The sequence below is a fragment of the Equus quagga genome, chromosome 1 (genome assembly GCF_021613505.1).
Source record: "Equus quagga isolate Etosha38 chromosome 1, UCLA_HA_Equagga_1.0, whole genome shotgun sequence".
Lineage (NCBI taxonomy): Eukaryota > Metazoa > Chordata > Mammalia > Perissodactyla > Equidae > Equus > Equus quagga.
In genome coordinates, this window is record NC_060267.1 from 133921695 (window position 1) to 133948826 (window position 27132).

At 41.6% G+C, this 27132-nt stretch overlaps 3 protein-coding genes and 3 non-coding genes across 11 annotated transcripts in view; 2 read left to right on the plus strand and 4 right to left on the minus strand.

Annotated features, from left to right (window-relative positions):
• Positions 1 to 3849, plus strand: part of NEK4 (NIMA related kinase 4) — a 38977-nt gene extending 35128 nt beyond the window's left edge. The window contains exon 15 of the mRNA XM_046684632.1: positions 2961 to 3849. Within this exon, the coding sequence (XP_046540588.1) occupies positions 2961 to 3053 (93 nt within the window). The 3' untranslated portion in view covers positions 3054 to 3849. The remainder of the gene's footprint in view (positions 1 to 2960) is intronic.
• A 4823-nt stretch (positions 3850 to 8672) lies between these two features.
• On the plus strand, positions 8673 to 20268 carry GLT8D1 (glycosyltransferase 8 domain containing 1). 5 transcript variants are annotated; one of them, XM_046658414.1, is made up of 13 exons: positions 8673 to 9370; positions 10464 to 10552; positions 12176 to 12224; positions 13913 to 13966; positions 14051 to 14149; positions 14402 to 14476; positions 16031 to 16244; positions 18119 to 18236; positions 18470 to 18554; positions 18716 to 18828; positions 19168 to 19334; positions 19452 to 19564; positions 19738 to 20268. In XM_046658414.1, the coding sequence occupies exons 1-13, from the start codon at positions 8806 to 8808 to the stop codon at positions 19926 to 19928; spliced, it is 1932 nt and encodes a 643-aa protein (XP_046514370.1). In that variant the 5' UTR covers positions 8673 to 8805; the 3' UTR covers positions 19929 to 20268. The 5 variants fall into 5 exon arrangements, with proteins under 5 accessions (XP_046514370.1, XP_046514379.1, XP_046514389.1 ...); XM_046658423.1 differs by lacking the exon at positions 14402 to 14476; XM_046658433.1 differs by lacking the exons at positions 10464 to 10552; positions 12176 to 12224.
• Positions 20269 to 20458: 190 nt separating this feature from the next.
• On the minus strand, positions 20459 to 27031 carry GNL3 (G protein nucleolar 3). Of its 2 annotated transcripts, none has more exons than XM_046658467.1 (15): positions 26911 to 27031; positions 26230 to 26288; positions 25687 to 25824; positions 25454 to 25567; positions 25151 to 25234; positions 24246 to 24378; positions 23360 to 23472; positions 22992 to 23109; positions 22482 to 22569; positions 21787 to 21961; positions 21530 to 21672; positions 21311 to 21447; positions 21037 to 21218; positions 20700 to 20766; positions 20459 to 20609 (listed from the first exon to the last, which is right to left on the minus strand). In XM_046658467.1, the coding sequence occupies exons 1-15, from the start codon at positions 26921 to 26923 to the stop codon at positions 20524 to 20526; spliced, it is 1650 nt and encodes a 549-aa protein (XP_046514423.1). In that variant the 5' UTR covers positions 26924 to 27031; the 3' UTR covers positions 20459 to 20523. The 2 variants fall into 2 exon arrangements, with proteins under 2 accessions (XP_046514423.1, XP_046514433.1); XM_046658477.1 differs by lacking the exon at positions 26911 to 27031 and adding an exon at positions 26706 to 26886.
• Positions 22018 to 22094, minus strand: LOC124231375 (small nucleolar RNA SNORD69). Its single transcript, XR_006886507.1, has one exon. It is a non-coding gene; the product is annotated as a small nucleolar RNA SNORD69 (small nucleolar RNA).
• Positions 23232 to 23313, minus strand: LOC124231394 (small nucleolar RNA SNORD19B). The gene has a single exon (XR_006886510.1). It is a non-coding gene; the product is annotated as a small nucleolar RNA SNORD19B (small nucleolar RNA).
• On the minus strand, positions 24128 to 24204 carry LOC124231366 (small nucleolar RNA SNORD19). The gene has a single exon (XR_006886505.1). It is a non-coding gene; the product is annotated as a small nucleolar RNA SNORD19 (small nucleolar RNA).
• Positions 27032 to 27132: the final 101 nt, after the last annotated feature.

Consider the following 27132-nt stretch of genomic DNA (forward strand, 5'->3'; position numbering starts at 1 on the left):
ATAACATTGTGTTAGTTTAAGGTGTACAACATAATGATTTGATATATGTATACATTGTGAAGTGATTACCACAATAAGTTTAGTTAACATCTTTTTCACTTGTTATAGTTAAAAAATGTTTTTCTTGTGATAAGGACTTTTAAGATTTACTCTTAGCAACTTTCAAATATACAATCCAGTATAGTTAACTATAGTCACCATGCTGAGCATTACATCCCCAGAACTTATTTATCTTATACCTGGAAGTTTGTACCTTTTAACCACTGTTATCCATTACCCTCACCCCCTACCCCCTGCCTCTGGGAACAAACCAGTCTCTTCTTTGTTTCTGTGAGTTTGGTATTTTTTAGATTGTGCATATAAGTGAGATCATACAGTATTTGTCTTTCTCTTTCTGACTTATTTCACTTAGCATAATGCTTTCAAGGTCCATCCATGTTGTCACAAATGGTAGGATTTCCTTCTTTGTTTCTCTCTCATTTTTGGAGGACATTTCTGCCAGATACAGGATTCTTGGTTGACATTTTTCACTTTGAAAACATCATCCCACTGCCTTCTGGCTTCCAATGTTTCTGGTGAGAAATGTGCTAATGATCTTGTTTTAGATCCCTTGTATGTGATGAGATGCTCCTTCTTACTGCTTTCAAGATTCTCACTTTGTCTTTCAAAAGTTTGGTTATAAAGTGTCTGGGTGTGAACTTTTTATATTCATCCTACTTGGAGTCTGTTATGCTTCTCGGATGTTTATATTCATGTCTTTCATCAAACTTGGGAAGTTATTTCTTCAAATAATCACTCTTCCTCCTTCTCCTCTGGGACTTTCACAATGCCTATGTTATGCATTCAAACAATATATGTATATATATATATATATTTTTTTTTTTTTTTTAAAGATTGGCACCTGAGCTAACATCTGTTGCCAATCTTCTTTTCTTTTTCTTCTTCTTCTCCCCAACGCCCCCCAGCATATAGTTGTATATTCTAGTTGTAGGGCCTTCTTCTTGTGCTGTGTGGGACACTGCCTCAACATGGCTTGATGAGCAGTGCCATATCCGTGCCTGGGACCCAAACCAGTGAAACCCTGGGCCACTGAAGCAGAGTGCATGAAACTCGAGCATGGGGCTGGCCTCCATAATGATATATTTAAATCCCTTTAAATCTCCTGGAAGTTGCTTCAGCTTGAGGGGGAGGGATTTGTAACATCTGTGTGTAGTTCCCAAGGTCAGTTTGAGATTTGTTCAGACTCTAGGGAGGCTCCTCTCAGCTTCTTGATTCTTTCCATAGAAGTAACCAGCCTACAGTTTAGCCTATATATCCAGTATATCTACCAATCTCCTCCCAGTTCCCATTCACCACTACCTCCAGTTTTTGAGGGTGCCCTTAGGCTTGAATTTCTTCACATTCTGTTCCAAATGAAGTCAGTCCACTTAGGAAAAGATTTAGTGCTGTTTTATGTCTTTCTTCTCCCCTCAGGCCAAATCTCTGAGCACAGCTCTAGAGCTGGGAATGGGGACAATAGCATGCTTGTCTCTGAGTGATACCCCCACTTTAGAAGCTTAGTGGGTGTGAAAGGCAGTAGCCTCTCATCTTCTCAGCATATTTCACCCAGCATGGAATCTTCACTTTATGGTTTGGGGAAAAGGTGATTGGGGCCCCAGTATTTTCAGTGGCCCTGCACCCAAGGTGGAGCCTCCATCCTGCGAGTCCAAGCTGACTGTAAGAAGGAAGCTCTTGCCTCTTGGTTACACACCCCTAAAATGTATTGTGTTTTAAGTTCAAGTTTTTAAAACACAAGAAGTATTAGGGCAGCATGAGATATGTTGATGTCCCTCCCCTCCAGGAAGACAGCCTTCTGACTAGGGAGCCGGGGGAAAGGGAATCCTGTGTGCTTCACTTCAGCAGTCTAGTATATAGAGTTTTTGTCTCTCTGAGCTGGGAGTGGGGAGGAAAGTAGTTGGTCTTGGTTCAATTACCACCAAGTTTTTAAGTTTTAGTCGGTTTTCTTGATTTTAGATTTAGATTTTAGATTTAGACTTTCTTGAAGCAGATTTTAGAACCCTGTTCTAAGTTTTAGTAGATTTTCTTGAAAAAAAAAAAAGTGCCTTCATTTGCTGTTTGACCTTAGGACGATTTCTAGAAACTTTTAAATGGTTGACTTTTTAAATAGTTTTCACAGGTTTCACTGAGGAAGGGTCTGCAGAACTCACCATGTCATACTGGATGTGGAACCAACTAGGATTACATTTTATATCTAGTTTTTATGTCCCCTTTAATCTGGGACAGTTACTCAGTCTTTGTTTTTCATGACCTTGATATTTTTGAAGAGTATAGGCCACATGTTTTATAAAATCCCCCTTGGTTTGGATCTGTCTGATGTTTCCTCATGAATCGATCTGGATTATGCATTTTTGGCAGGAATACCACAGAAGTGATGTTGTGTCCTTCTCAGTGCATTGTATCAGGTGTAGGACATCTGCTTAATATATTATTAGGTGTTATTTTAGTTTCAGGCATTTCTTTCAACAGACAGACATAGAGTGTCACATAGTATATTTTCTTGATTACTAGTCAGGTTGAATTTTATGTATGTTAATTGGTTATTTGTATTATTTTGTAAATGTCTTTGCTGATTTATCTATGGGACTGACTGTTGTTTTATCAATTCTAATATTCTAATATTGTTGTGTTTTATTGATTCTAAGAGCTCTTTATAGTTCAATGATATTAATTCTTTGGCATGTATATTATAAATATTTTCCCTAGTTTATTGTTTGCTTTTAATTTCTTATGACTTTACTTATTGATATCTTGAGGTTTTAAATTTTTGTGTAAACAGAACTAACACTATTTTCCCATATGGTTTTCACCTTTGGTATCATGCTTAGAAAAGTCCTTCTTCTAAGGTTACAGAAATATTTTTTCTACTACATAGTGATTTTCTTTTTATATTTCCCAAATAGGTACATTTGCGGGAGCACATGGGTGAAAAGTATACGACTTACAGTGTGAAAGCTCGCCAGTTGAAATTTTTTGAAGAAAATGTGAATTTTTGAGAATTTATTCTAGTCTACTGCCAGAACTAAAGACCTATTTTCAAAGGTTTTTGGCTTAAACAAAAACAAACCCATAACAATGGCTGGAGGCCATTCACCATCCTTACGTCTCTTTGGGGTATTTTTACTGGAAAAAAATTGGACAGAACAGCATAATATGAAGCAAGCTCACAAAAGAAAGGAAAAAACCTTTGGCTATTTTACTCACTTTATGAGGAAAACTCTGTTATGTTTATTTGGTTACTGTTTACTGAGCCTTTAACCACCAACTTTATATCTAGAACTTTATTTTTTTAAGGTACTAATTAGTTTGAATACAGGGCCATAAAATGTCAGATGAGAAGTTTTATATTGTACTGTAGTGATAAAAGCAATAGGAAAAATAAATGACATATGTCTAGTGATACTACTTGTTACTGTTAATAATCTTAGTAGTTGATAAATTACTTTTTAAAAAGGTCAGTTCGCTATTCTGGGAGATTGAAAAAATATGAAGTTGTATCTAGTACTTAAGCAAATGAATTCCTTTTTTACTTATTGATGAACATTTCATATTTTATTTTCATTTAATATGAACCTCATTTAGGATATACCAGAATTGAAACTAAGAGGTATCTTGGCTTTGTAAATCAGTATGTTTTTACATACTGGTTTTTTTAGATTTACTCTTCCATCAGTAAAAACATTTCTTTCTTTTTCTTTTTTGGTGAGGAAGATTTTCCCTGAGCTAACATCTGTGCTTCCTCTGTTTTTTGTATGTGGGATGCTGACACAGCATGGCCCAATGAGCAGTGCAGGTCAGTGCCTGGGATCCGAACCTGTGAGCCCCAGGCTGCCAAAGTGGAGTATGTGAACGCAACCACTATGCCACTGGGCTGGCCCCTTGTAAGAATATTTCTTAAACACTAATTCCTTTTCCAATTAAGCAGTTTGTAAGTAAAGTCCAGATCTTTTCAGTTATGTTGGACATGTTTGTCTCCTGAAGTTTGTTTTCATCAAGATATTGGTTGTCTTCCTGTGTTTTAAACATATATGATTATATATCACAAATTTTATTAGTTTTTTAATAAGGGGTAATGCCCATCTAGGAAATAGTTTTTATAAAATAAAAATCTTGACTAGTAAATTTTTACTTCTGTAATCAAGGGACTCTAAAAAATAAATACTGCTCCAGAAATGTTTTCAGTTTTTATAATTAAAAATGTATGTTACCTTCTTTGAAAATTACACACACATATAAAATACTCTAATGAAATGTTCCCTTTCTAGTCACTTAACAGACCTTTATTTAGTTTTTACTATGTGCCAGGTGCTGTGCCAGGAGCTGGGGATACAGTGGCGAATAAGCACCACTCCCTGCCATGACAGTGCTCATAGTCTGGTTTCTGAGACCTCTTATTTTTACTCTGAAGAGTTTGTCAGAACTCAACTGTAAAACCATCTAGTCCCAGTGCCTAGTAGGGGGCAAATCCTTGGTAAACTGTTGGTCTTCCTGAGCTAGTCACCATTTCTTGCATTAAGAAATCCACATCTTTCTGGCAAGTCATTGATTTTACATAAGTTTTCTAACTTATTGGTATAAAGTTGTACATATTACTTTCTTAGAGTTAAAAAATCTCCCCCCATACTTTTTTATTCCCATTCTGTATATTTCTATTTTGTTTAAACATTCATTCAGTTTTCATTTATCCCACTATTTTTTTGGTTATTTTGTGGTTCTTTTTTCTCGAGAGTGTAATCATTTTTCATCTTTCTTAATTATAAAACATATCTTTAAGACTATGAATTTTCCTCTCAACATAGTTTTGGCCACATTTCAGGGACTTTGATATTCCTTTTTTTTTCTGCTGAGGAAAATTTGCCCTGAGCTAACATCTGTGCCAATCTTCCTCTATTTTGTATGTGAGTCACTGCCACAGCTTGGCCGCCGAGTGGTATAGGTCTGCACCCAGGAACAGAACTGGAACTGCCAAAGCAGAGTGCGCTGAACTTAACCACCAGGTCACAGGCCCAGCCCCTGATATGATATTCTTTTTGACATTAGCCTCTAAATAGTCAATAATTCTGGTCTTGACTTTCTGTTTTAGAAGTGTTTATTTCTATATATTTAGAAAGCCAAGGAAATTCTATCTCCTTGCTCCAGCTACATTGCAGTGTTGTTAATATGACCTGTACAACCTCTGTTTCTTGGAATTGTTTTTCCCCGTGGCTCAGTACATGATCCATTATTGGAATGGCCCTATTCAATAAAGGTTAATTCTGTTACATGCAGGCAGAATCACTTTATTTTTTTTTAAAGATTTTTTTATTTTTCCTTTTTCTCCCCAAAGCCCCCTGGTACATAGTTGTATATTTTTAGTTGTGGGTCCTTCTAGTTGTGGCATGTGGGATGCTGCCTCAGCATGGCATGATGAGCAGTGCCATGTCCGTGCCCAGGATCCAAACTGGTGAAACCATGGACCGCCAAAGTGGAGCACGTGAACTTAACCACTTGGCCATGGGGCTGGCCCCAGCAGAATCACTTTATTAATTATTCCAACCTACATAAGACCTGATCAGTAGAATTTTGTGATGATGGAAATGTTCTCTATCTGCACTAATACAGTAGCCAGTAGCTATATATGGCTGTTGATCTCTTGAGATGTGGCTAGTTTGAGAAACTTTTAGTTTAGTTTTAATTAAATTTAAATAGACACATGTGACTAGTGCCACCATCTTGGACAGTGCAGCTCTGTATCTTCATTTAGTAAATATTGAGCACCTATAATGTGTCATGTACTCTTGTAGGCACTGGGCAAATAGCAGTGAGCAAAACAAGGTCCTGTTCCCATGGAGCTTATGTTTGAAGGAGGACAATTAACAAATATATACTGATATATATTAAATTCCATGAAAAATAAAGCAGGCTAAGTGGATATAGAACGATGGGGCATACCACTTTGATAGGGTAGGAGGAAATGCTTCTTTATGGTGATATCTGGGTAGCGACCTGAATGAAAGGAGAGACAAGTCATGTATATTTGAGGGAAGACGTTCCAGGTACAGGGAGGGAACAAGTGCAGAAGTCTTCCTGTGACTTGCCTGTCCACTTATCTATCAAAATCTGAAAGGTAAGAGAGTTGGTCTCCTACCAAAAGTGTAGCTTTGCCAAACTCTTGTATATGTAGCAGTCTTTGCTTTATACATTTCACATCTTATTCAAGGCATGATTCCTAACAGTGACATCTTAGCAGCTATGAAATGTCCTTCTCTGCCGCATTTAATGCTTTCTCATACTAAGTATCTTTTTCACTATTACTCCTCTTTTATGCTTGTATCTGCCTAATATATCCTTGCTCCTGTTTTCAGCCTTTGGGTGTCATTTTGAGAATATGAGGTAACTTGATTTTTATCCTATTTGGGAGCTGCTAACTTTTTAATCACATGTATTATACTTACTGATATGGTTGGCCTTATTTCTGCCTTCCTAATTTTTCTTCTGTCCTTTTTTTTTTAAACCTTTCCTGATTTTCATTGTATTAAGGTCTTTGCTCCTTTTTTAAAACTCATAGTTTGGAAGTCCTCTATGCTGGTATTGAGAAATACAATATTACTTATAATAACTCTCCCATTCCCATCCCTCAAACAAGACCTTTAGAACATTTTTCTCTTTAGCACTCTGGAAAATTTAAAAGGAATTTACAGCTCTATGGGTTTTCAGTTTGGTCCATCTCAGGTAAAGCATGGCTTAAATGTTTTCTGCTTAACAGCCTTGTTTTAGTGGTACCAAATTATTACTTTACCACAAATTTACATGAGTAAATTTTTTCATAGGTGCTTACACTGTTATTAAGAAAAATGTATATTAGGAACTTGCAGCTACAGAAAACAGAAATGGTGCTTACTGATACTTTCAGAACCATGAACTTCTCACTTTGGTTTTTACTAACAGTCTTGCTTGCAGAACAATGAACAAAAGACTCTTTAGACATAAGACTTGCACTGTGAGTTTTAATTGAAAACATTAAAACAGCTTAACTACTAATAATGAATTATAAAACTTTGATAGTTAGATTGTACTATCATTTATTCATTATTGTTGTAGACCTGAAAGAAACTTTGCATACTTGTGTTTTCTGTTCTCCATTTCAGAGGAAGATTATGAAGAGAAGGTCTAAAACATTTATAAATCAAAACCCAACTGAGTTAGAAGTGAAATATAAAGAGAACAAAATCTTAACACAGCTGTGCTGTAAGAGCATAGATGGGTTTTAGCCCATGTTTTGGGTTTGAAATTTAGCTCATCTCATACGAAACAAAAGCAGGTGCAATAGTAAAGCCGAATCATGAAAGCCCAATCAATTATTTTTAGCATGCCTCTTAATTTTTCTTTCCCCTGGTTTCTTGTCTTCTGTGCCTGAGTCTTGAACAGGTAACCACTTGAGGGGGTGCCGGCGATAAATGGGCCATGGAGGAAGTGTCAGCTGGGCCAGAACAGAGAAAATGCGACAGTTATAGCCATTAAAAGTTTAAAAGAGCATTATGTATAATGCCTGGTTCCCAAATGACTCCTATGCTAAAGGTAAAAATAACACAAAACCTGACATTCCTATGAAAACTGTGCCACTGCCCAGACAAGAGATGGGAACAAGTCTCAATGTTTACACATATGGCTTTAAAAACTAAAAGAAGGATGAAGAAAGAGCAACGTAAAGACCCTAAGAAATTCCTGCTACCTTTGACCTTAAGATTATTGCTTGGAGCAGCTGCCAAAAGAAATGAGCTGTATCCTTTTATGCAGTTTTAAGTCATCTGACACTATTTGGCATTCTACTTTTCCAATGATAGCAAGGGGAAACACTGATGGGAAAGATGAGGGACCCACTACTAGGTCCAACCAAATCAACCCAATTCAGAAAACTTAAGTAGCCACTAACATCCAAACATCCACAAATTTCTTACCAAACACGAAAAAGCAAATCCGGCCATAACTATATAGACAGTCCACCCGAACTGTTCAGCCACGTACCCATAGATAAATCCAACTATCTAGAGACAAACAAAATATATTAAATACAGTCAAGCCGGAGGCGGGGAGTGGGGGTAGGGAGCGAAGAGAAGAAAGAAAAAGATTATGCAAAACCAATACTTACTGCAGAAAAAAGAATAATTCCTTGAAACATCTGTTCAGCTAGTTTCTGGCCCTTGTAATCCTAGAGGTGAAAGAGAGCAAAGGAGGAATTGGTGCCGCCACCGAAGAGGTACGATTCCTGCTCTGGCCTCACAGCTTTGGCACAGGGCAACCCCAACATCAGGGGCTCTCCTCAAGGACCTGGGTAAGGAATGAAGTTCTGGGTTTCCCGGGGGAAGTGAAGCATCCCAACGGAGCACGGGCAGGGGCATCCTCGCGGGGGAAGAGAAAAGAGGACCCAGGAAGCACCATTCCGGGAAGGGAGTGTAAGGTAGCCATCCAGGCCAGGAACCGCGCAGCACCGGCTGGGTGCTCGGACAAGGGGTGCGAAGCTGCCAAGCTCGCGAGCGGCTCGCGAGGATCTTGGGGCCGAGGTGGGCCGCGCCCTCACCATCTGCGTGGGCAGCGAGCTCAGGTGCTCCAGCATGACTGGCTGAGGAGGCGGGCGACAGAGTGCAGGCGGCGGGCGGCGGAGCGAGGGTGGCCGCGACTCGAGGACGGTAAGGGCTGGAGTGTGGTCCTGTGCACAGCCTCGCGCGCCTGCCGAGCCGAGGAGCGCGATGGCCGCGGCCCCGGAAGCGGATGTCTGTGACAGACCCGGACGGCCCGCGGCCCCGCCCCGCGCGTTCGCTAGGCGACCTGCGCTTTCGGGGCTGTTTGTGGCCCGGCGCGCGGCCCGCGAGGGCTGAGGTGGCGACCGTGGCGGCCGAGCCGAGGCATCGCGCGCCCGTGAAGGGCTCGCCGTTAGTGCTGTTGGGTGCCGGAAGTCGCGGCCTGGCTCCCCAAAACAGTCCTCGACTGCGCCCCGGCGACCTAACGGCTGCCGGCGCGCGTCCCGTCTCCATGGCGACGGGCTTTCCTCGGCGAGGACCCCGGCGGCGGGGCTGCCCGGCGGCGCCTGCTCGGCGCGATGCTTTCGCAGTCAGAGCGGTGGGCGGGCTGGGGCTTGCAGGGCTGCGTGGCTGCAGCGGAGCCGGCGGGCAGGCGGGCTTGGTCCGGAGTGCAGGGGACGCGGGCGGCCCGGCGGCGGGCTGGGCCCCGGGGCCTGCGGCGCGGGCGCTGAGCTGGCGGGGCGCTGAGCTGGCGGGGCGGGCCGGGGCGCGGGCGGCGGCGGCGGCTGTGGTAGCTCCTCCTCCTCCGGCTGCAGGTAAGGGCGGCCGCGGGGAGAGTCCAAGGGGAACGGCTTGCTCACCTCCTAACTCGGGGCTCTCTGGGCCTCAGGGGAACCCCCGGAGTGTCACACACCCCCTTGCTCATCCCTAAGCGTAAGAGGGCCCTAGTGATCCCCCGAATTTAGAGGAGACTACCCCAGGCCACATCCTCGAGAAAAAGGGAATCCCCTCGGAGAGGGGACCCCCTTCTCGACAGACCCTCGCAGCAGTGTGGAGAGGGTTAGCACCCCGGGAGTCTCCAAGTTGGCCCACCAACATGCTCGCCGGCTTCACTGGGCCCTCCTGATTGAGACCAGCCAAGGTTCGCTCTCCCTCTCAAGGCTGGTGTCTATCTCAAAAGCTTAGGCCCTCCCCGGTTGCTCCGAGCGAGGTGGGTTGCCCACATTTCGGAGAGAAACCGTTCTGGGGTACGCGGGCCTGTGGGTTCCTGCAGGCTCTCTGGCCTCTATGCTATGTTGCATGTCAGGGTCACAGACGTTGGGATTCCAGGCACTCTCAGGGCAGGTTGGTGTGTGGCTGCCGCCCTCATTCATGCAATCAGCAAACATTCACAGCACCTTTTTTTGTGCCGCTGTGACCAACACCAGGCCCTTGCCTTTCTAGAGCCCAGACTGTGTCAAGGGAGACTGCCACATAACCCCAGAAATATATGACAGCTGGATTAATTCTAGGATAGGGAGCCCCCGGGGGATGTGGGAACCCGGGGTGGGGTGGAGGAGTGCGGCTGAATGTAGGGTTTTGGGGAGGCTCCCTTGACTCCTGAAAGCCAAGTAGGAGCTAGCCAGATGAAGAGGTAGGAGAAAGTGAATGTCTTTAGTGCCTTCAGCCTGGCAGAAACTAAACAGACCTCTTGTATCTAGAAATAGACATGTCCCTCTGTGTTATCCTCTTTAAATGCACTTCACAGGGTAGCAGTTGCTGTATAGACTTTTAGGTATTTGAGCTATGACGATATGATGGGAAAAGGAAGTTTTCAGGTTCCATTTGAGAGAGATCTCCATCGGAATCCATGTCTTTCCTTGTGTTGGAAGTTGTTTTCATGATTATCATCAAAGATTGCTTTCTCAGGCCGGCCGGTGGCACAGCAGTTAAGTGTGCACGTTCCGCTTCAGCGACCTGGGGTTCAGCGGCATGGGGTTTACCAGTTCACGTCACAGGTGTGGACCTCTGCACTGGTCATCAAGCCATGCTGTAGCACGTGTCCCACATATAAAATAGAGGAAGATGGGCAGGGATGTTAGCTCAGGGCCAGTCTTCCTCAGCAAAAAGAGGAGGATTGGCAGCAGATGTTACCTCAGGGCTAATCTGCCTCAAAAAAAAAAAAGATGGCTTTCCCTTTCTGAGCTGAGAATCAGCCTTGCTCCTAGATTAACAAGATCATTTCACAAATATCGTACCTACTACCGTTTGCCAGACATGGTTTTAGTTGGCGGGGATGCATTGCTAAACATTTTCATTGGGGTCTCTTGGAGCTTACATTCTAGTCAGGAAAGACAAAGAAACAAATGAGATAACTTCATAATTGAGGAGGGGGAGTGGTGAACTTCCCTGATGGCCTCTGAAGGGATGGGTGAGAGGAAGATAGAACGATAACTTTGGTCTTTGGTGACCTCGACAAGACCAGTTTGAATGGAGCAGTAGGGACAGAAGTCTGGTTGGAGGAGGCTGAAGAGAGAACAAGAGGAGAAGTGGAGCTAGAGACTTTAAATCTTCTCAAGCTTTTAGAGTGAGGGGGAGCAGAGAAATGGGTTTGTGGGTCAGCTGGAGCGTGGGGAGTGATGTCTTTTTTTTTAATTAAAATTTTTAAATTTTTTTAAATTAAATTTAAAAAAAATTAACTTTAAGTTTTTTAAATTAATTTTTAAAATTAAAACCAGACTGGGGCCGGCCCGGTGTCGCAGCGGTTAAGTTCACACCTTCTGCTTCTCGGTGGCGCGGGGTTCGCCAGTTCGGATCCCGGGTGCAGACATGGTACCGCTTGGCAAAAAAGCCATGGTGTGGTAGGCGTCCCACATATAAAGTAGAGGAAGATGGGCATGGATGTTAGTTCGGGGCCAGTCTCTCTCAGCAAAAAGAGGAGGATTGGCAGTAGTTAGCTCAGGGCTAATCTTCCTCAAAAAAAAAAAAACAAACAAACCCAGAGCATGATAATATGCTGATGGCTGTAATCCAGCAGAGAGGGAAAGAGTGTGCTGATGCTGCACCAAGGAAACAATTACAGGTAGGTTGCAGAGCATCAGTGGAATGGCCTTTCATGTACATAGAAATAGGAGGGAAAGCAGAAAAGGTGAGCAAAGCTGCTGAGAATGTGGGTACTAATGCAAGCGCAAGTTAAAAAAAATAGTCGTCTTTCTCCCTAAGGTTTCTTCACCCATATCTCTGGGTTTGCCTGCCTTGGGGGGTGTGTGTGTGTTTTGTGAGTGATTTGGGAATGAAAGTTTTAAAATTTCTAAACAAGAAATATTAATTTTCATAGTGACCAATTGAATATTGCTGATCAAATTGTACACAGTTGTGTGGTCTAACAAAAAATACAGCCACTGTTGCCCATCCCAGGGTCTACACGCAGGTTTGTTTTGAGAATTTCTTCTAATCAGATTAATGAATTCCATTACCAGGGAAGCACCAGGAAAGGAAATATGAATCAGACATACTCCATAATAATTGGCATTTTGCATATAGATAACTGTGGAAGAGTTTTTGGAGCAAGTGGTTTCTGCCATGCTAATCTACTTACATACATCAAATACCTGACAGGATTGTGTTTTTCTTGTGTCTAGCTAACTGGAATAGCACAGATATATGTGCCTCTCAATCCACATACTACCTGTAAGTAACTTATGGAAGTTGTTGAGCTAAAACACTGTCTTTTGTACTGTTAACTAAATGAGATTTCTTTGAGGGAGATCGTTTTCTCCAGTCTTGGTGGAAGTTGGCTAAAGCTGGCAGATGTTAGAGCTTTGAGCAGCTCCCAGTCTGCCAGCTTCTATGGGTAAGGCTCAGCCCACAATGTGATAGAGGCACATGGCTCAGGGTATATAATGATGTGTATTCTTTAAAAAGGAAGATCATTGGTATAATGTACTTTATATATACTGCTCTAGAAAGAAATGAGAGAGAGTGTGTGTGTGTGTTTTAGATTGTCTTTTGGGAATTTGAATTATTTTCTCGGAAATTTGTAATCTGGTCTGTGATCTCCAGTTTTTTAAACAGCCCTTCAATTATTTCTCCTTTTTTCAATGGCCTTGAGAAACCAAATGTCTGATATGCACACACTTTACTTAAGGTGAAATTAATTCAAACTTACTTTGATTTTAAAAGTACGCTGTATTTGAAAGTGCTTTGTAAAGTTGAAAGCCTTATGTAAATGTCAGGTTCCCCCCTGGGGGAAGGTGAAGTAGAAGAGGGTAGAGGTCTCAAATGTAGGATCACTATAGCCTGGTTGTATAAAATCTATTCTTAAGGAAACATTACCCAGAGATTGTTGTAGAAATCTAACCGTTTAATTTAGTTCCACCTACAGTCTTGTTTCCATTGAATTATTTGTTTTTAAAAAGTGAAGGCATCAGATGAGCTGGGGGGCACAAGCCACAAGCAGAGTGACAATATTAGCCACTGCTTTTTTTTTCTTTTGAGGAAGATTAGCCCTGGGCTAACGTCTGCCAATCCTCCTCTTTTTTGCTGAGGAAGACTGGCCCTGAGCTAACATCCATGCCCATCTTCCTCTACTTTATATGTGGGATGCCTGCCACAGCACGGCTTGCCAAGCAGTGCCATGTCCGCACCCGGGATCTGAACCGGTGAATCCCAGGCCACCAAAGCGGAACTTGTGGACTTAACCGCTGCACCACCGGGCCGACCCCATAGGCACCCCTTTCTTAAGACATGGGAGTTAACCAACAGAGATGAAGCCCTGGGAAGAAGCTCATTTTTTCTTTTAGCAGATTTTTAATTTTTGAAAATACACTAAACTTGTGATAGCAAGATTGGATTTTGTGAATTTTTAAGATTGTTTCTCTGCTACAGTTTCAAATGAATTTGGAAAATCTTTTTTTCTTATAATTCCAATTAAAGGTGAATGGACTATAGCTTGAAACAGGGATGTTTTGTACTGATGAGGCTGACCTCAGGTTACTTGATCACAGACAACTGAGTCCATGTCTCATTTAACTAGGAATTTTAAGTGGAAATTCATTCAGAAAATGTTTCCATAGTGGTTAGACCTCAAGTATTCCTCTTGGTAGAATTTCTTTTGCTTTTCATCTAGCAGCATATAATGTAGGCTGTTTCTCCAAGTTATTTGGAAGTAGTTTATCATCATGACTACCATAAAAAACTCAGATCCCAAATTGGGTTCTTGGAAACTATTAATTCAAAATGGAAACTATTAATTCAAAGCTATTCAAATTTTCTGGCAGAAAATACCATATGCACTTCTTGTTTCTCCCTGAATTTAGGCACTTTAATGGCCATTCTCATGTACCTGCTGACTTTGGGGGCTTGTTTTTGTTTTGTAGGGTTAATAACTAAAATTTATGTAAGACAGAAGAGAAAGATGTCATTCCGTAAAGGTATGCTCTTTCTACAAGTTATGTTGTTTTTATACCTAGTCAAAAGGTCTAGAGATGTAATGCAGGCTTTCCCCTCTGTTTCAGTAAACATCATCATCCTGGTCCTGGCCGTTGCTCTCTTCTTACTGGTTTTGCACCATAACTTCCTTGGCCTGAGCAGTTTGCTAAAGAACGAGGTTTCAGGTATGGGAACCCTTACTAATGCCTTGGCATCTGTTGAGGACCTGGAGTTCCCTATGTCCCACATTCTAAGTTACATCACTAGGTTAAAGGAAAAGAAAGCTTTCTTCTGGGCCTTACAAAAGCTACTAAACACTCTGGGAGAGGCGTGGTGGTACTCACTGTGCTCTTGCAACCCCTGCCCCCCATTCTCCCTGCTGTGCACTTGTTTGCTAAGGGTTTGATCTGACAGAAGATCCCTTTTCACCAAATCAGAGGCCGTAGAGGAGCCTCCTTGGGCTGCTGTCTGCTCACATTTCAGCTGGGCAGGGCTTCAGAAGGTGGGGACAGGTGAGTGTCTCTGGTGTTTGATGTCTGCTCTTTTCACTAAAGTGTCAGTCTGGTTACTTCGCCTGTTACTTTCCTTTAACCTGTGGAACTATCAGCAGGACTCTAGTAGAAAAACAAAACCATACAGCCTTGTCAACTGATTTTAAAAATCACTTTATTGTGTAATTCCATTGCCATTTCTTTTAAATTAGTTGTTCATACCACTCTGCCTTGGTATTGAGGGATGTTTGAGGCTGCAGAGTGTTTGTCAAAAATCATTTTTGGGTTGCCACCCACCATAACTGATAGCTTTCCCCGAGTGCTCTGATAGCATATTTTATAGCAGTGTTTATATACATGTGTGTGTATTTATATGTATATATAGATATGTACGTAAAGTTATGCATGCTCCTGGTGGGCACATTCATAAAAAAGAAAGTAGCATTCAAGCTCCAGGAGGGCAGTTGGTCCACTGCTTTATCTCCTGTGCCTGTGGATGATGGCTGGTACATAGGAGGTGCTCAGTAAATATTCACAATGAATTATTTCATTGCCTAAAGATAACTATTATTAACATTTTGGCTTAGTACCTTCCAGTTTTTTTCTCTACGTATATATTTTTTTCCATACAGTTAAGGTTATACTATATATAAACTGCACATGACATGTTTTTCCACATGATTATATCCTAAGCATGTCTCCATGACAGTAGAAACTCTTCACATATAGTTTCAATGCCACAGTTTGTTTCCACAAGAAAAAGTCTTTTGGTACAGTGACTTACAGATGCTTTTGATGGCAACCTCACAGTAAGAAATGAGTTACATACAGCATACACATATACATGTGTATTTGCTTATTTTCTACCTACCTATCTTTCAAGATGGCAGAGATTCGTCTGTCTTATTCATGGTAGTAACCCAAGTGCCTAGATATTGCCTGGCATAGTATGCACTCAGTGTTCAATGAATGATAAATGAGTAAATGAGTAATATAAAAGGCAAAAAGGAAAGTTTACAAAACAGTACTTGCAGTTGCTGTGTGTGATGCACTCTCATATTTTCTAATGTTCTGTTCCAATTTAGGAACTGATCGTGACCCACTAAATTGATTTCATGCCTACTTATGGGATATGATTCATAGTTTGAAAAACAACTTTTCAGTTTATTTCTTGGTTTTCACAATTATAAATAAAATTGTGACTTCTGATTACCTCTCAGATTTTATCCTTAAGAGAGGCAAGAGGAATTATTGGGTCAAAGTCCGTGTACCTTAAAGCTCTTGATACAAATTGCCAAAATGTATTATATAAAGATTTTGTTATATTCCCACCAGTAGTGTATCAGAATTCTGGCAACCTAGTTTTTTAAAGTGCTTCTGCTTTTCCAAAAGCCTGGTTACATATAGCAAAACAATAAAGGTCACGTGATTCGTAGGCTGTATGCTTCACATTGTAATGGGGGAGAATGAGGTAAACAACTATCGTAATCCTCATCTTACCTCTTTCCTAGGCTCTGCATCAAAAGCTCATGAGATTGTATTTGTATCACAGCACCTTCCTTGTGTTCTTTGCAGATTCAGGAATTGTGGGGCTTCAGCCCATAGACTTTGTCCCAAATATTCCCCGACATGTGGTAGACGGGAGACAAGAGGAGATTCCAGTGGTCATTGCTGCATCTGAAGATAGGCTCGGGGGGGCCATTGCAGCCATAAACAGCATTCAGCACAACACTCGCTCCAGTGTGATTTTCTACATTGTTACACTCAACGGTACAGCAGACCATCTCCGGTGAGCTCTGCTTGCCTAATGATTCTGCTTCTAGAGGATGCTCTAGAGCAGGCAATTTGCCAATCCAGGAATGGTTTTTTCTGTGTATATATTTTTTCTATTCAGTTGAGATTATACCACATATGAACTGCACATGACATGTTTTTCCTTGTGATTGTATAAGCATGTCCCCATGATAGCAGAAAGGACACAACTTGTGCCAAGATGTAAATCAACTCTCACTCTGCACGCTGTTAACTCACGCTATTTTTTAGTAATAAGACTTTCTCATTGAAGGAAACAATATGTTGATTTACATCCTGTTACAAGTCCCTTCTCTTATGGACATATCTGAGTAGTTCTGGTCTAGAGTGGGAAGGGACATGGGAGCAATGGCAAGGTAGTGTGATGTGAATATAGAACTGATCCAGATCCTGGCCCAGAGTGATTGGGGAACATTACTTAACCCCTTGGAGCCTGCTTCTTCTTCTGTAAGTATGGGGTAAAAATATCCAGCTTACTGACAGAGAGACGAACTGTGTATGACTCCACTCATAGGTGGTAGTTAACACAAAGACAAAGAAAACTGATCGGTGGTTACCAAGGGAAAGGGGGGAGTGGGGGGAGGGCACTAGGGGTGAAGTGGTGTACCTACAACATGACTAATAATGATGGATAACTAATTTCACAAGGTTGTTAACTATCATAATCTTAAAAAAAATATCCAGCTTAGAGTATTGTGCCGTCAAATAAATGAGAAAATATATTAAAAGCACAAAGCATATAATAACCACTCAGTAAACAGTCCTTACGATTATATAACTGTAGTGATTAATAACAGAAACCCAATCTGGTGGAGAGTGTCATCCATGTTTTCAAAATGCTTTGAATTCATATTTACAAAGTTTATTCAAAGAAACATCTTGATAGTTGCCAAAGTTCTAAAACATTTCTGTCCTTGTGGCTTTTTCCACAGTTTGTGTTTAGTTTGTGAAAGTTACCATGAATTATTTTTCCATATTTTAAAAACTCAGAAATCATCCAAAATAATGCAGAAACAAATATTGCATTAAAACAGACTACAGAAATAACATTGTGCCCATGAAATCCTGATTTGAAATGGACAAGGAGGCTGGCCTTGTGGGCATGTTAAGTTCACATGCTCCCCTTCAGCAGCCCAGCGTTTTACTAGGTTTGGATCCTGGGCAGGACATGGCACTGCTCATCAGGCCACGCTCAGGCAGCGTCTCACATGCCGCAACTAAAATATACAACTATGTATTGGGGGGATTTGGGGAGACAAAGCAGGAAAAAAAAAGAGATTGGCAACAGTTGTTAGCTCAGGTGCCAATCTTTAAAAAAAAAAAAAAACAAAAACCAAGAAATGGACCAAGGGAAAATGTGCAGTTCCTTTAGGGAACAATGACTTTTCTTGCAGGCAGCACCTTACACTCTGTTGGAGGAATTCGTTCCCACACTGTTGAGTCTGTAACAGACTGATCACCAGCCTTGTTGACAATTAGCTTTCACTATCACACTGACTCACTTTCTTCACTCGTTATTTGGAGAGCCAAGTGTTGAATGGTCCATGTGGTGAGATGTTCTCATTTCCAGTGAGTTTTTCTACAGCAGTTTTAGTGTCAGAAGAGTGATCTTGTGTGAGCCTGATGGGAGCACTATCCATTACCATAGAATCCTGGTTCAAGGTGGGACTTGGGTGTCAATATGCTCACTTCAGATGAGGAAACCAAGGCTCAGAGAAGTAAGGGGCTTGAAGACACCTGTTTGGTTCTTAGGGTTCTCTTCCATTATGCCTTCATTAGAAGGCACAAAGGTAAGGCTCTGGTTTTGAAACATGATTATTTAAAACAAATTTGGTGCTTTATTTTTATCAGGTCCTGGCTCAGCAGCAGTACCCTGAAAAGCATCAGGTACAAAATTGTGAATTTTGACACTAAACTTTTGGAAGGGAAAGTAAAGGAGGATCCTGACCAGGGGGAATCCATAAAACCAGTGAGTTTCACGCACTCTTGTTTGTACTTGGGAGTTTTAGGACATTACTGTAATACCTGGGTAACTGTGGTACAGTGCCAAGTAGTTCCCTGGGGACCATGCCTGGGCAGTTTTAAGAGACCTTCAGCTGTCTTCTCCTGCATGGGTATTGAGCATTCTGGGAGTTTCTAGTAAATGAAAGCAGAGCCACTCACGAATTCTGTGCCCATGCCTCTTTCCTTTTCCTTTCCCAGTTAACCTTTGCAAGGTTCTACCTGCCAATTCTGGTTCCCAGTGCAAAGAAGGCCATATATATGGATGATGATGTAATTGTGCAAGGTACCAAAGAATGTCACTATCAGTATTATTCTGGGTGCAGAGTGTGGGCTATAGTGGTTGTCTTATTCATGGTATTCTATAAAAGGTCATCCTAAGAAGTGGGAGGAATAGGGAATCTTGAGACAACTCAAAGTGTTAACTTTACACCTTATCTATTTCAGGTGATATTCTCGCCCTCTACAACACACCACTCAAGCCAGGACATGCAGCTGCATTTTCAGAAGACTGTGATTCAACTTCTACTAAAGTTGTCATCCGTGGAGCAGGGAACCAGGTAAATTACTTATTAGACCCCTTCCATGAATTCTTTTTTTGCTGCATTTTATATTCCCCGAGTATTTTGTCCCAACAGTCAAGTTTGCCTTCCTATAGACTGGTTCATAGATTTCACACCTAATTCTCCTTGAACATTGGGCTTAATATGTTTACTCTAGGTTCCTATTCTGTCTAACTTGAAATCCCAAATGTCAGTTTTATTTCATTTATGTACAACCCTTCACTAACAATGTGAGAAGTCATAGTTTAATAAGCAGATTTTTTCTTTACTGGCTATCAAATTATATCTATTCTATTCGAAGCCATAAATATACGATTTATCCCTTTATGTTTTTAGTACAATTACATTGGATATCTTGACTATAAAAAGGAAAGAATTCGTAAGCTTTCCATGAAAGCCAGCACCTGCTCATTTAATCCTGGAGTTTTTGTTGCAAACTTGACAGAATGGAAAAGACAGAATATAACCAACCAGCTGGAAAAATGGATGAAACTCAATGTAGAGTATGTATATAACTGGCCTACCTGTGAAACTCTTGTATTTCAACCCTGGGGGTCTTGACTAACAGGAATTGGTCAGGATTCTTCACTAACAGCTGAAATTTGTTCTGTCCCACCAAGAGAGGGATTGTATAGCAGAACACTGGCTGGCAGCATCACAACACCTCCACTGCTGATTGTATTTTATCAACAGCACTCCACCATTGACCCAATGTGGAATGTCCGCCATCTTGGTAAGTAGAAATAATTAGCCAAAGGCCTAAGCTAATAATTAAATCTCTAAAGGACTATCCTCAAGGATAGGATATATCCAGTTTCCTTTAGGTTTTCTGCAGTTTGATGTGCCATTGTCTTGTGTGTGACTAATACTAGTACAACCACTTGGCTCTTTTTCTCTCAATGAAAGGTTCCAGTGCTGGAAAAAGATATTCACCCCAGTTTGTAAAGGCTGCCAAGTTACTTCATTGGAATGGGCATTTTAAGCCATGGGGAAGAACTGCTTCATACACTGATGTCTGGGAAAAATGGTATATTCCAGACCCAACAGGCAAATTCAGCCTAATCCGAAGACATACGGAGATCTCAAATATAAAGTAAAATATAATTTATGCAATAAGCATTTCTCAGGAAATCCTAGAAGACGGTATGTGTGGGAAGTAACAGTTGCTAGACTCCAGTGCCTATCTACAGCAACCCATGGAAAAAGGGGCATTTCAGCTGGGTAAAGAGGACAAACTGCTCCATCTGGCAGTCAGCTTCCCAGACAGACTATAAATATGTCTCCATCTGCCTTACCAAGCGTTTGCTTACTACCGTGCTGAATGACCAGAGGTGAATGGACTGATACGGCTGGTACAGCTAGTTCAACACTACTGCTTGGTTTTAATTTTGTAACCTGTGGCCTGATCTATAAATAAAGTGCTACTTACATTTTCAATAGCTATCTGATTTTTTGCTGCCAGGTAACTGTACTTCAACTCACTCATGGTCTAAGAGATGAGTTGTCTACAGAATTCAGACACTTTCTAAATTGCCTGATTTTTAAAAAATGAATATATACTGATACATATTCACAAAATTTATACAGCATATGCCATACTGTAACAAACTGGTACACCACACACCTATTAACAGCTTAGGAGTCTCCTCAAAACATTAAAAACAAAAACTCTTACAAAAGGACAAGGTTCTGTTATACATAGTCTGTACTGAAGTCATAAGCATCATCTTCCTCTTCAGTCATTTTATCTAAGACATGAGATTGTGCAGACTGTTCATCTATATTGGAGGAAAGAAAAGTGAGGTCAAAAAAGAAAAGCAATTCTACACCACGCTGCTGTGTTAGAAGACCCCAATAACCCAACTCACCTGCTTGAACCTCCTCAGGCAGTGCCTCCCAGGCCTCTTCTGCAGGGCATGTGTCTGAGCTCTTTTCCTGTGGGACAAAGAAACAGTGCTAGATAGTAGCCTTTGTCTGCTCATTAATCCAAGTAATTATGTACCTAAAAAGTCTGAAGGTACATATAATGGGATGCAAAAAATTAAGACTAATGATTGCAAGGCTAAAATACCCGAATTGCATGGGGCTTAAAAAAAGCCTATTATGAAGTATCTAATTTCTACTTTCAGCTGCTTCCCATTTATTGTACATTATAATACCAGAAAACTTACTTCAGCTTAAACAACTCACGGACAACATACTTACAACAGCTTCTTCATCAACGTTTTCCGGGTCGCTATCAATGTCTCCGCAGTCTTCCCCCTCCTCCTGCTTTCTCTTTTGCTGTTTTGGCAATTCTTCAGCTATGTCCTTTTCCTCTATTATTCCATTTGTCAGACCCGAAGACTGGAAAAGGATGCTACTGGCTAAACAAGGGCCCTTGATAGCTAAGGAAGGAACACAGCCCATGTAAACAGATGAGACCTTTTATTGGCCTATTTGCCAATGAAGACAACAGCCAAACACAAGCCTTCCTTACCTTGTATGCTGTGTGCATTGTTCTTTTCCAGTTCTTCCAGGTTAAAGCCCCAATTCATGTCTGTGACGCTGCCCTCATTAAAATGTGGAGAAGCAGTCCAGGATGCAGGGGGATGGCAATAATAACCTAAGGAGGCACTGGTATTAAAAACAAGACTTGTCAAAAATCAGTTCCTTTATTCTATGTGGTCATCATATTGCCAACAGAAAGAAGCCTTACCCTGTCCACTCAGACCACAGCAGTTTGGCAGCACGTTCTACATCTGGGCTTCCACCTTTCTGGTGTAGTCCTCTTCTCTGAGCAAGTGAAGTAAAAAATTCCAGAGAATTCTTAAAGTCTGGGACAGTAAATTTCAGTACTACCTTAAAGAAAAACAGGAACTGTCAGTGCGGATGTAAAACAAACTTGAAAATTTTCTACTAAAAATGCTAATGATGAAAAAGAAAATGGACCTCAAGGGAAGAAGGTTCTTTTACCTGTCGACTATCAGCCTGGGACAGGATGACACTGGCAGCCTCCACTGGTTTTATTACTTCAATACTTGCTGGACTTCTCAGAGCAAGTGCGGTGGCAGAGTTAAGTGGAGACACAATGAAACTTGGACTATCTATGATTGTGATTTGTTTATCCAGGGGGACAACCTGCATACTCCTGGAACAAGAGAGATGGTGACTGATGGGGGCACTGGTTTACCTGAAGGACAAGAGAACACGAAGCTCAGGGTTGGATTGAACAAACTCAGCACAGTCCGTCAGATCCAGTTTATCATCATTTGCTTCATGTTTATCTAAGACCCTAACAGCACACCCTCCTAAAGAGAAACAACTACATGGTATAGCTTGTACATCGACCTAAACGTGCTGTTTCTCTGCCATAAATATTTCCCCTCTCCTATCTGGAAGAATTCATTTCAAGGTGAGGTTCAAGCATCACTTCCTCTGAGGCAGGCTTCCCCTCTCTGAACCTATTTGCTTATTTGTTTTGCAAAGTAGGTTGTGGGCAGCTAGCTATACCACTCCAGCACTGCTTCCCCAAGCCTAGCACTGGCTCAATCTTGTTCCTTTCATTGATTCCTCTAAAGAGATAATAGAAAATTCGTAAGCTATCCAAAACAAAATCATTTTTACTCATCTATAATGAAACATTACAATCATGGAACAACTTAATTTACCTTGTAAGCCCCATGGATACACCAACATTACATATCCGTTCTTGTTTTAAGCTATTAATGATGCTGCTTTTCCCCACGTTTGGGAAACCTACAAATGGGAAATCCAAGTACAAAAGGCATTATGTGCTGATAATTATAAAATTTCCACTGTTTTATTTTATGCTTGCCTGATGTATAGAGCAAGATCAGAGTTGGATCTGAGTGTCTTCACTTCAACACTAAGACCAATCTTAGCATCTTCATTTCTTGCACAAATAATAAAAGAGCAGAGAAAGCTGATTACTTCAAATAAACCAAAAGCTTTCAGAAGCCAACTTCCTACAATGCCAGTTGTCAAACAATTGAATTAGGCAATAATTACTTAAAAATTTTTGTCTTTTACCCTGTGTGTTTGGTAAGGTGGGCAAGAAGCTAGTGTCTAAACAAACTATTTAGCAACAACCCCATACACTGTTAACATGTAAAAATTCTTAGCTCTTAAGACATAAAATGTGTTAAACTAAAACTCACCAACTACTCCAACCCGAATCGCTTTGCCACAAGTCTCCTGAAAAGCTCCAAGAAGTTTCCAAAGGCCTTCTTTCCCAACACAGACTTCTCTTTTGAATGAAGCAGCTTTCTTCCTTACCTTCACATGTTAAAATCCCACATAATTAGTTTATGTCTGACAACCCACCATATAAAATCCAAGCAATCTGGCTCCACAGCCCAGCTATTAAAATCATCACCTTCTATTGCCTTTCAGATTATCTCTGGATGAAATCAGAGTTGGATCTTATAAGTTTTCATTTTTTAATCAAGATTTTGTAGACTCATCATATTTCAGCCATCCAAAATGTGAAAGAACTGCACTTCCCACCATTAACAGTGAAAGGTACCTTGATGATCTTCCCTTTGTCCTTCAGATGTGTCGAGGCTTTGAACACCACTGTTGGCAATTCCTTCTTCAAATAATTCAGCCAGTTCTCCAAATTCTCCTTTGGTACCAAATCTGATAGAGATTAGAAGTATGACACATGCTCCAATTAGGTCATTTTGTTGAGATGAATTTGCAAAATCTGGTTAACTATGAATTTCACTCTGGTTTGCCTTTTCCTAGCTTTGTTCCAAAAGGGTTTAACTGGAAGATGGGGATAGAATAAGCTCCCTACCATACTGCCTTTATCTTAACAGAGTTCAATGACTCCATCTCTGTATTTCTTCACTTCTCTCGGCAGTGCTCACCCTTTCAGGATTATGTCAACCTCTAGATTATTACCCTACAAAACCTAGGGCTATGTTTCCAGAATTCACTTTCAGGTAGCAACCATGTAGGCAGACCCCAACAGTAACTTTAGATCCCATTCTTACTTCCAGCTTCACAAGTCTCTGTTCTGCGTTTTCTCGTTCCTGCTGCTCAAACTCAGACACGTAACTATACACTTCCTCTAAATACTGTGCAGGTATGGGGAATATGGCACACTGCCATCACTTCCTATGTGAAATATATTGTACAGTAAGCTGCATATAGCAACTTACACTCTTAAATAAGATGAGGTGGTAAGTATTAAATGGCAAAAGAATCATAGAAACCAGGCAAATCACTTGGAGAAACAACTCCATCCCACTGCCAGAGCTGTCTTTGGCAACAAGAGAGCATACGCACTGACTCTGCTGAGGTCAGAGTTGGATCTTACCAGTCTTCAGTGACAATCAGACTGTTTAGATGTTCTCCTCATACCTCACTAGTGCATATGGGACATAAAGGGCAGCCCTTTTCCTCACCTGACTTATTTAACACAAGTACCAGCTTTTTCTGTCCACCCTGGACAATGGCCTCTTCTACCTGGGGACACCTGCAACCAAGAGGATCTCTGGCATCCAATACCTCCAGCACAACATCTGAGGTTTCAATCACCTGTCAAGATAGAAACTATGAGAACAAGATAGCATCCCTTGCTCTGGGAACACTCTCTACAAAGTATACTGGCATTATCCAGTTTGCAACAGGGAGAGTTTAGAGTTGGATCTCATGTCTTCGCTTTGGTATGAATAATGTTCACACGTACATCATTTCTCACAGGAAAGTAAAACACAGGTTTGCTTGGCGGCCTCTGATCAAAGTGGCTTTCAAAAGTGGACACTGCTCCACTGTCTGAATATATATAATCCTCCCATAGTGAATTATGTAGTCTGATGGGCCCTTGTGGTCCTGCCGACAGCTGCTGAGAAGCACAGTCAGGCTGTATTAACAGAGGGAGAGTAAGCTTGGGAAAATAGGTGCTGAGGATGGGTGTGCCGGGGAGCAACTACACCAAGACACCCCCTTGACCTTCTTCACGTAAGTTTCAACAGAGTACTTTACAGATTCTTATTTTCACACTGCTTACTCTAATGTATTTTTCTCTATTTTAAAATCCACTGTCAACGTGTTACTTTAACACAAAGTAACACTTGCGTAAATCATGCTTACAGGGAACGGTTCCTGTGCAAAATTTTAAAACCACAAGAATATTTCCTTCAACTAAACCTAACAAAAAAGGCCCTCAGTGAGATAAGCCAACCTGCGGAAGGATTCCTCCAGCTCAAATGAACTCTACCTTCCACCAAGGCTGGCGTCAGGAGAAAGGAATGACTCTAGTGTTTTAAACCTCATTACCATTTTTAGACACTGACCTAGAATAAGATACCTTTTTAAGTTCCTGACAGTACAACTTCTTCGGATGCTGTTTGCCTGACTTGGCTTTGTTCTTAGTTTTGCATTGTCCATATTCCTAGAGGATAAAAACAAGGGAAAAAGGACACAAAATTGCAAGTTCAGCAATTATAACCTGTTTCTCCATTTTCCACGGCTGCAATCGGTATTTAAATAGGTAAAACAGAGTCTGAACTCAGTCTTTTTTCCCCCAAGTGGAATAGCAGCCCCTAGCTGAGTTATGTGCTTTTACTTCTACATCAGAACTCATCTCTCATTCACAGAGACCTAATCATACCTCCTTCACAGGTTCCAAGTTAGATGTTTTAACACCAGGGTCAGTTTCGAGTTTTCTTTTCTTCTCCTGCTCCTTCTGCCTGTCAAGCTTCTGCTGCTGTTTTAGTTCTTCAAGCTGTGTCCGAGCCATAAGAGAAATGGGCGAGCCAAAGTGACTTGGTATTACTACTTTACTTTGACAAAATATACGTACCCATGTGTCACTTGTTCGAAGTTTCAGCTAATGTATCTTACCCGCTGTTTCCTTAGCTCAGCTTCCCGAAGAAGAGCCTCCTTAAAGGGCGCACTGTTTGGAACTCCTGGGTCTTTCCGAGGCTTCTTGTGACCCCGTTTTTTAGCCTCCTTTCTCAATTTTCGATGGTGCTCTCGAATCTATTATAATAAAAGTTATCAGTTTACAAAAATATTAAACAGAATTCATGTGAGAAACGAATCCATCTGTTTACTTATACCTGTAAAATGATCTAGAAAAACAGAACTTTGAGTGTAAACATAGAGACTATGCATATTTATTTATAAACAGCAAGAAAATGTCACCAGATTTTCTCTGCAGAAGTTAAGGTGTTGATCAAAGTTTACAGACTTTCTTATCACCAAATTACTGCATTTTTCCACAGCTGTACTCCTGATGCCCTAAGAGTCTGTATCCATGGTCAGTCTATCCAACCTCCATTTCCTGAGGCAAAATCATAATAATTCAGACATCCTCATAGAGACGTGGGGCAGAAATCAGTTTAGTATTATATTTGCTATAGCTCTCCCAAGCACAAGACTTACCTTTTTTTGGATTTTATACCGCTTATGGCAGGTCATGCGTTTACTTGCCTTCTTTAACTCTACAAAGAAACACATCACAAAATAATTAGACAAATAATCCATGTTAGTTTTTGGTGACTGTGCTCTGGGGTCACGTCCATTTTTGTGTTAATTAACTAATTCTCAAACCAAATTTAAGAATCATATGGGGCGCATAAAAAAAAAATACGCATGGTACTCTCAAATCCCAGAGAATGAGACTAAATAGATCCGGAGTAGAGCCCAACTCCCCTGCTCCCACTCTTCTCCTACTAGACTGAGACTGTACCATCGAGACCCAAAACGACAGCCACTTCTTGTCAAACACCACGAATCACAAGGTAGGAGCGAACAGTGTTTGAGAAGCGGCTCTCAGACCTCACTGGGGCGGACTGAACGTGGCTGCAGAAAGGAAAACGCCTAGGTTTTGTAGTCTTAGTCCTAGCCGATCTAGTCACCTTTGGGGCCTCGCCTTCCTTCTGTACAACAGGCTCGTGGTTCACTTGGGGCCCTCCAACGCTCGGTTCTACGCGGGACCAGGGCGATGGCCTACCCGTAGGCCCCCCAATCCCGCAGAAACCAAGACGCAGAAGAGCGCCCTGGTGGGTTCGTCAACCATCAGAAACAGATGCCCCTCCACATCGGCCCCTCGACCCCACTCACTCGGCCGCTTCATACTGGAAACGTGAAAGCAGTCACCGTCAGCAGCAGCACCTACAACTAACCTCTGCCGCCGCCACGTGCGAACTGAGGCCACGGCGCAGCGTCACGTACTCACGCTGCCGCCGTAAAGCGCGCCGCCGGCGGCCAGCGTGCGCGCGCACGTAATGTCGCGCGGAGCCGGGTTTGCTTGGCGGCCGCGGGGCTGCTTTTGCGGCGGCACCG

Coding starts and splice junctions, on each gene's coding strand:
- GNL3 (XM_046658467.1), bottom strand. Junction 23,110..23,359: donor ACAAAGGGAAGATCATCAAG/GTACCTTTCACT, acceptor TAACATGTGAAG/GTAAGGAAGAAAGCTGCTTC. Junction 21,448..21,529: donor CTGTGGTCTGAGTGGACAGG/GTAAGGCTTCTT, acceptor TTTTAATACCAG/TGCCTCCTTAGGTTATTATT.
- GLT8D1 (XM_046658414.1), top strand. CDS start 8,806: ATGTCTGTGACAGACCCGGACGGCCCGCGGCCCCGCCCCGCGCGTTCG. Junction 18,237..18,469: donor AGGGGGAATCCATAAAACCA/GTGAGTTTCACG, acceptor TTCCTTTCCCAG/TTAACCTTTGCAAGGTTCTA. Junction 19,335..19,451: donor TGGATGAAACTCAATGTAGA/GTATGTATATAA, acceptor TGTCCCACCAAG/AGAGGGATTGTATAGCAGAA.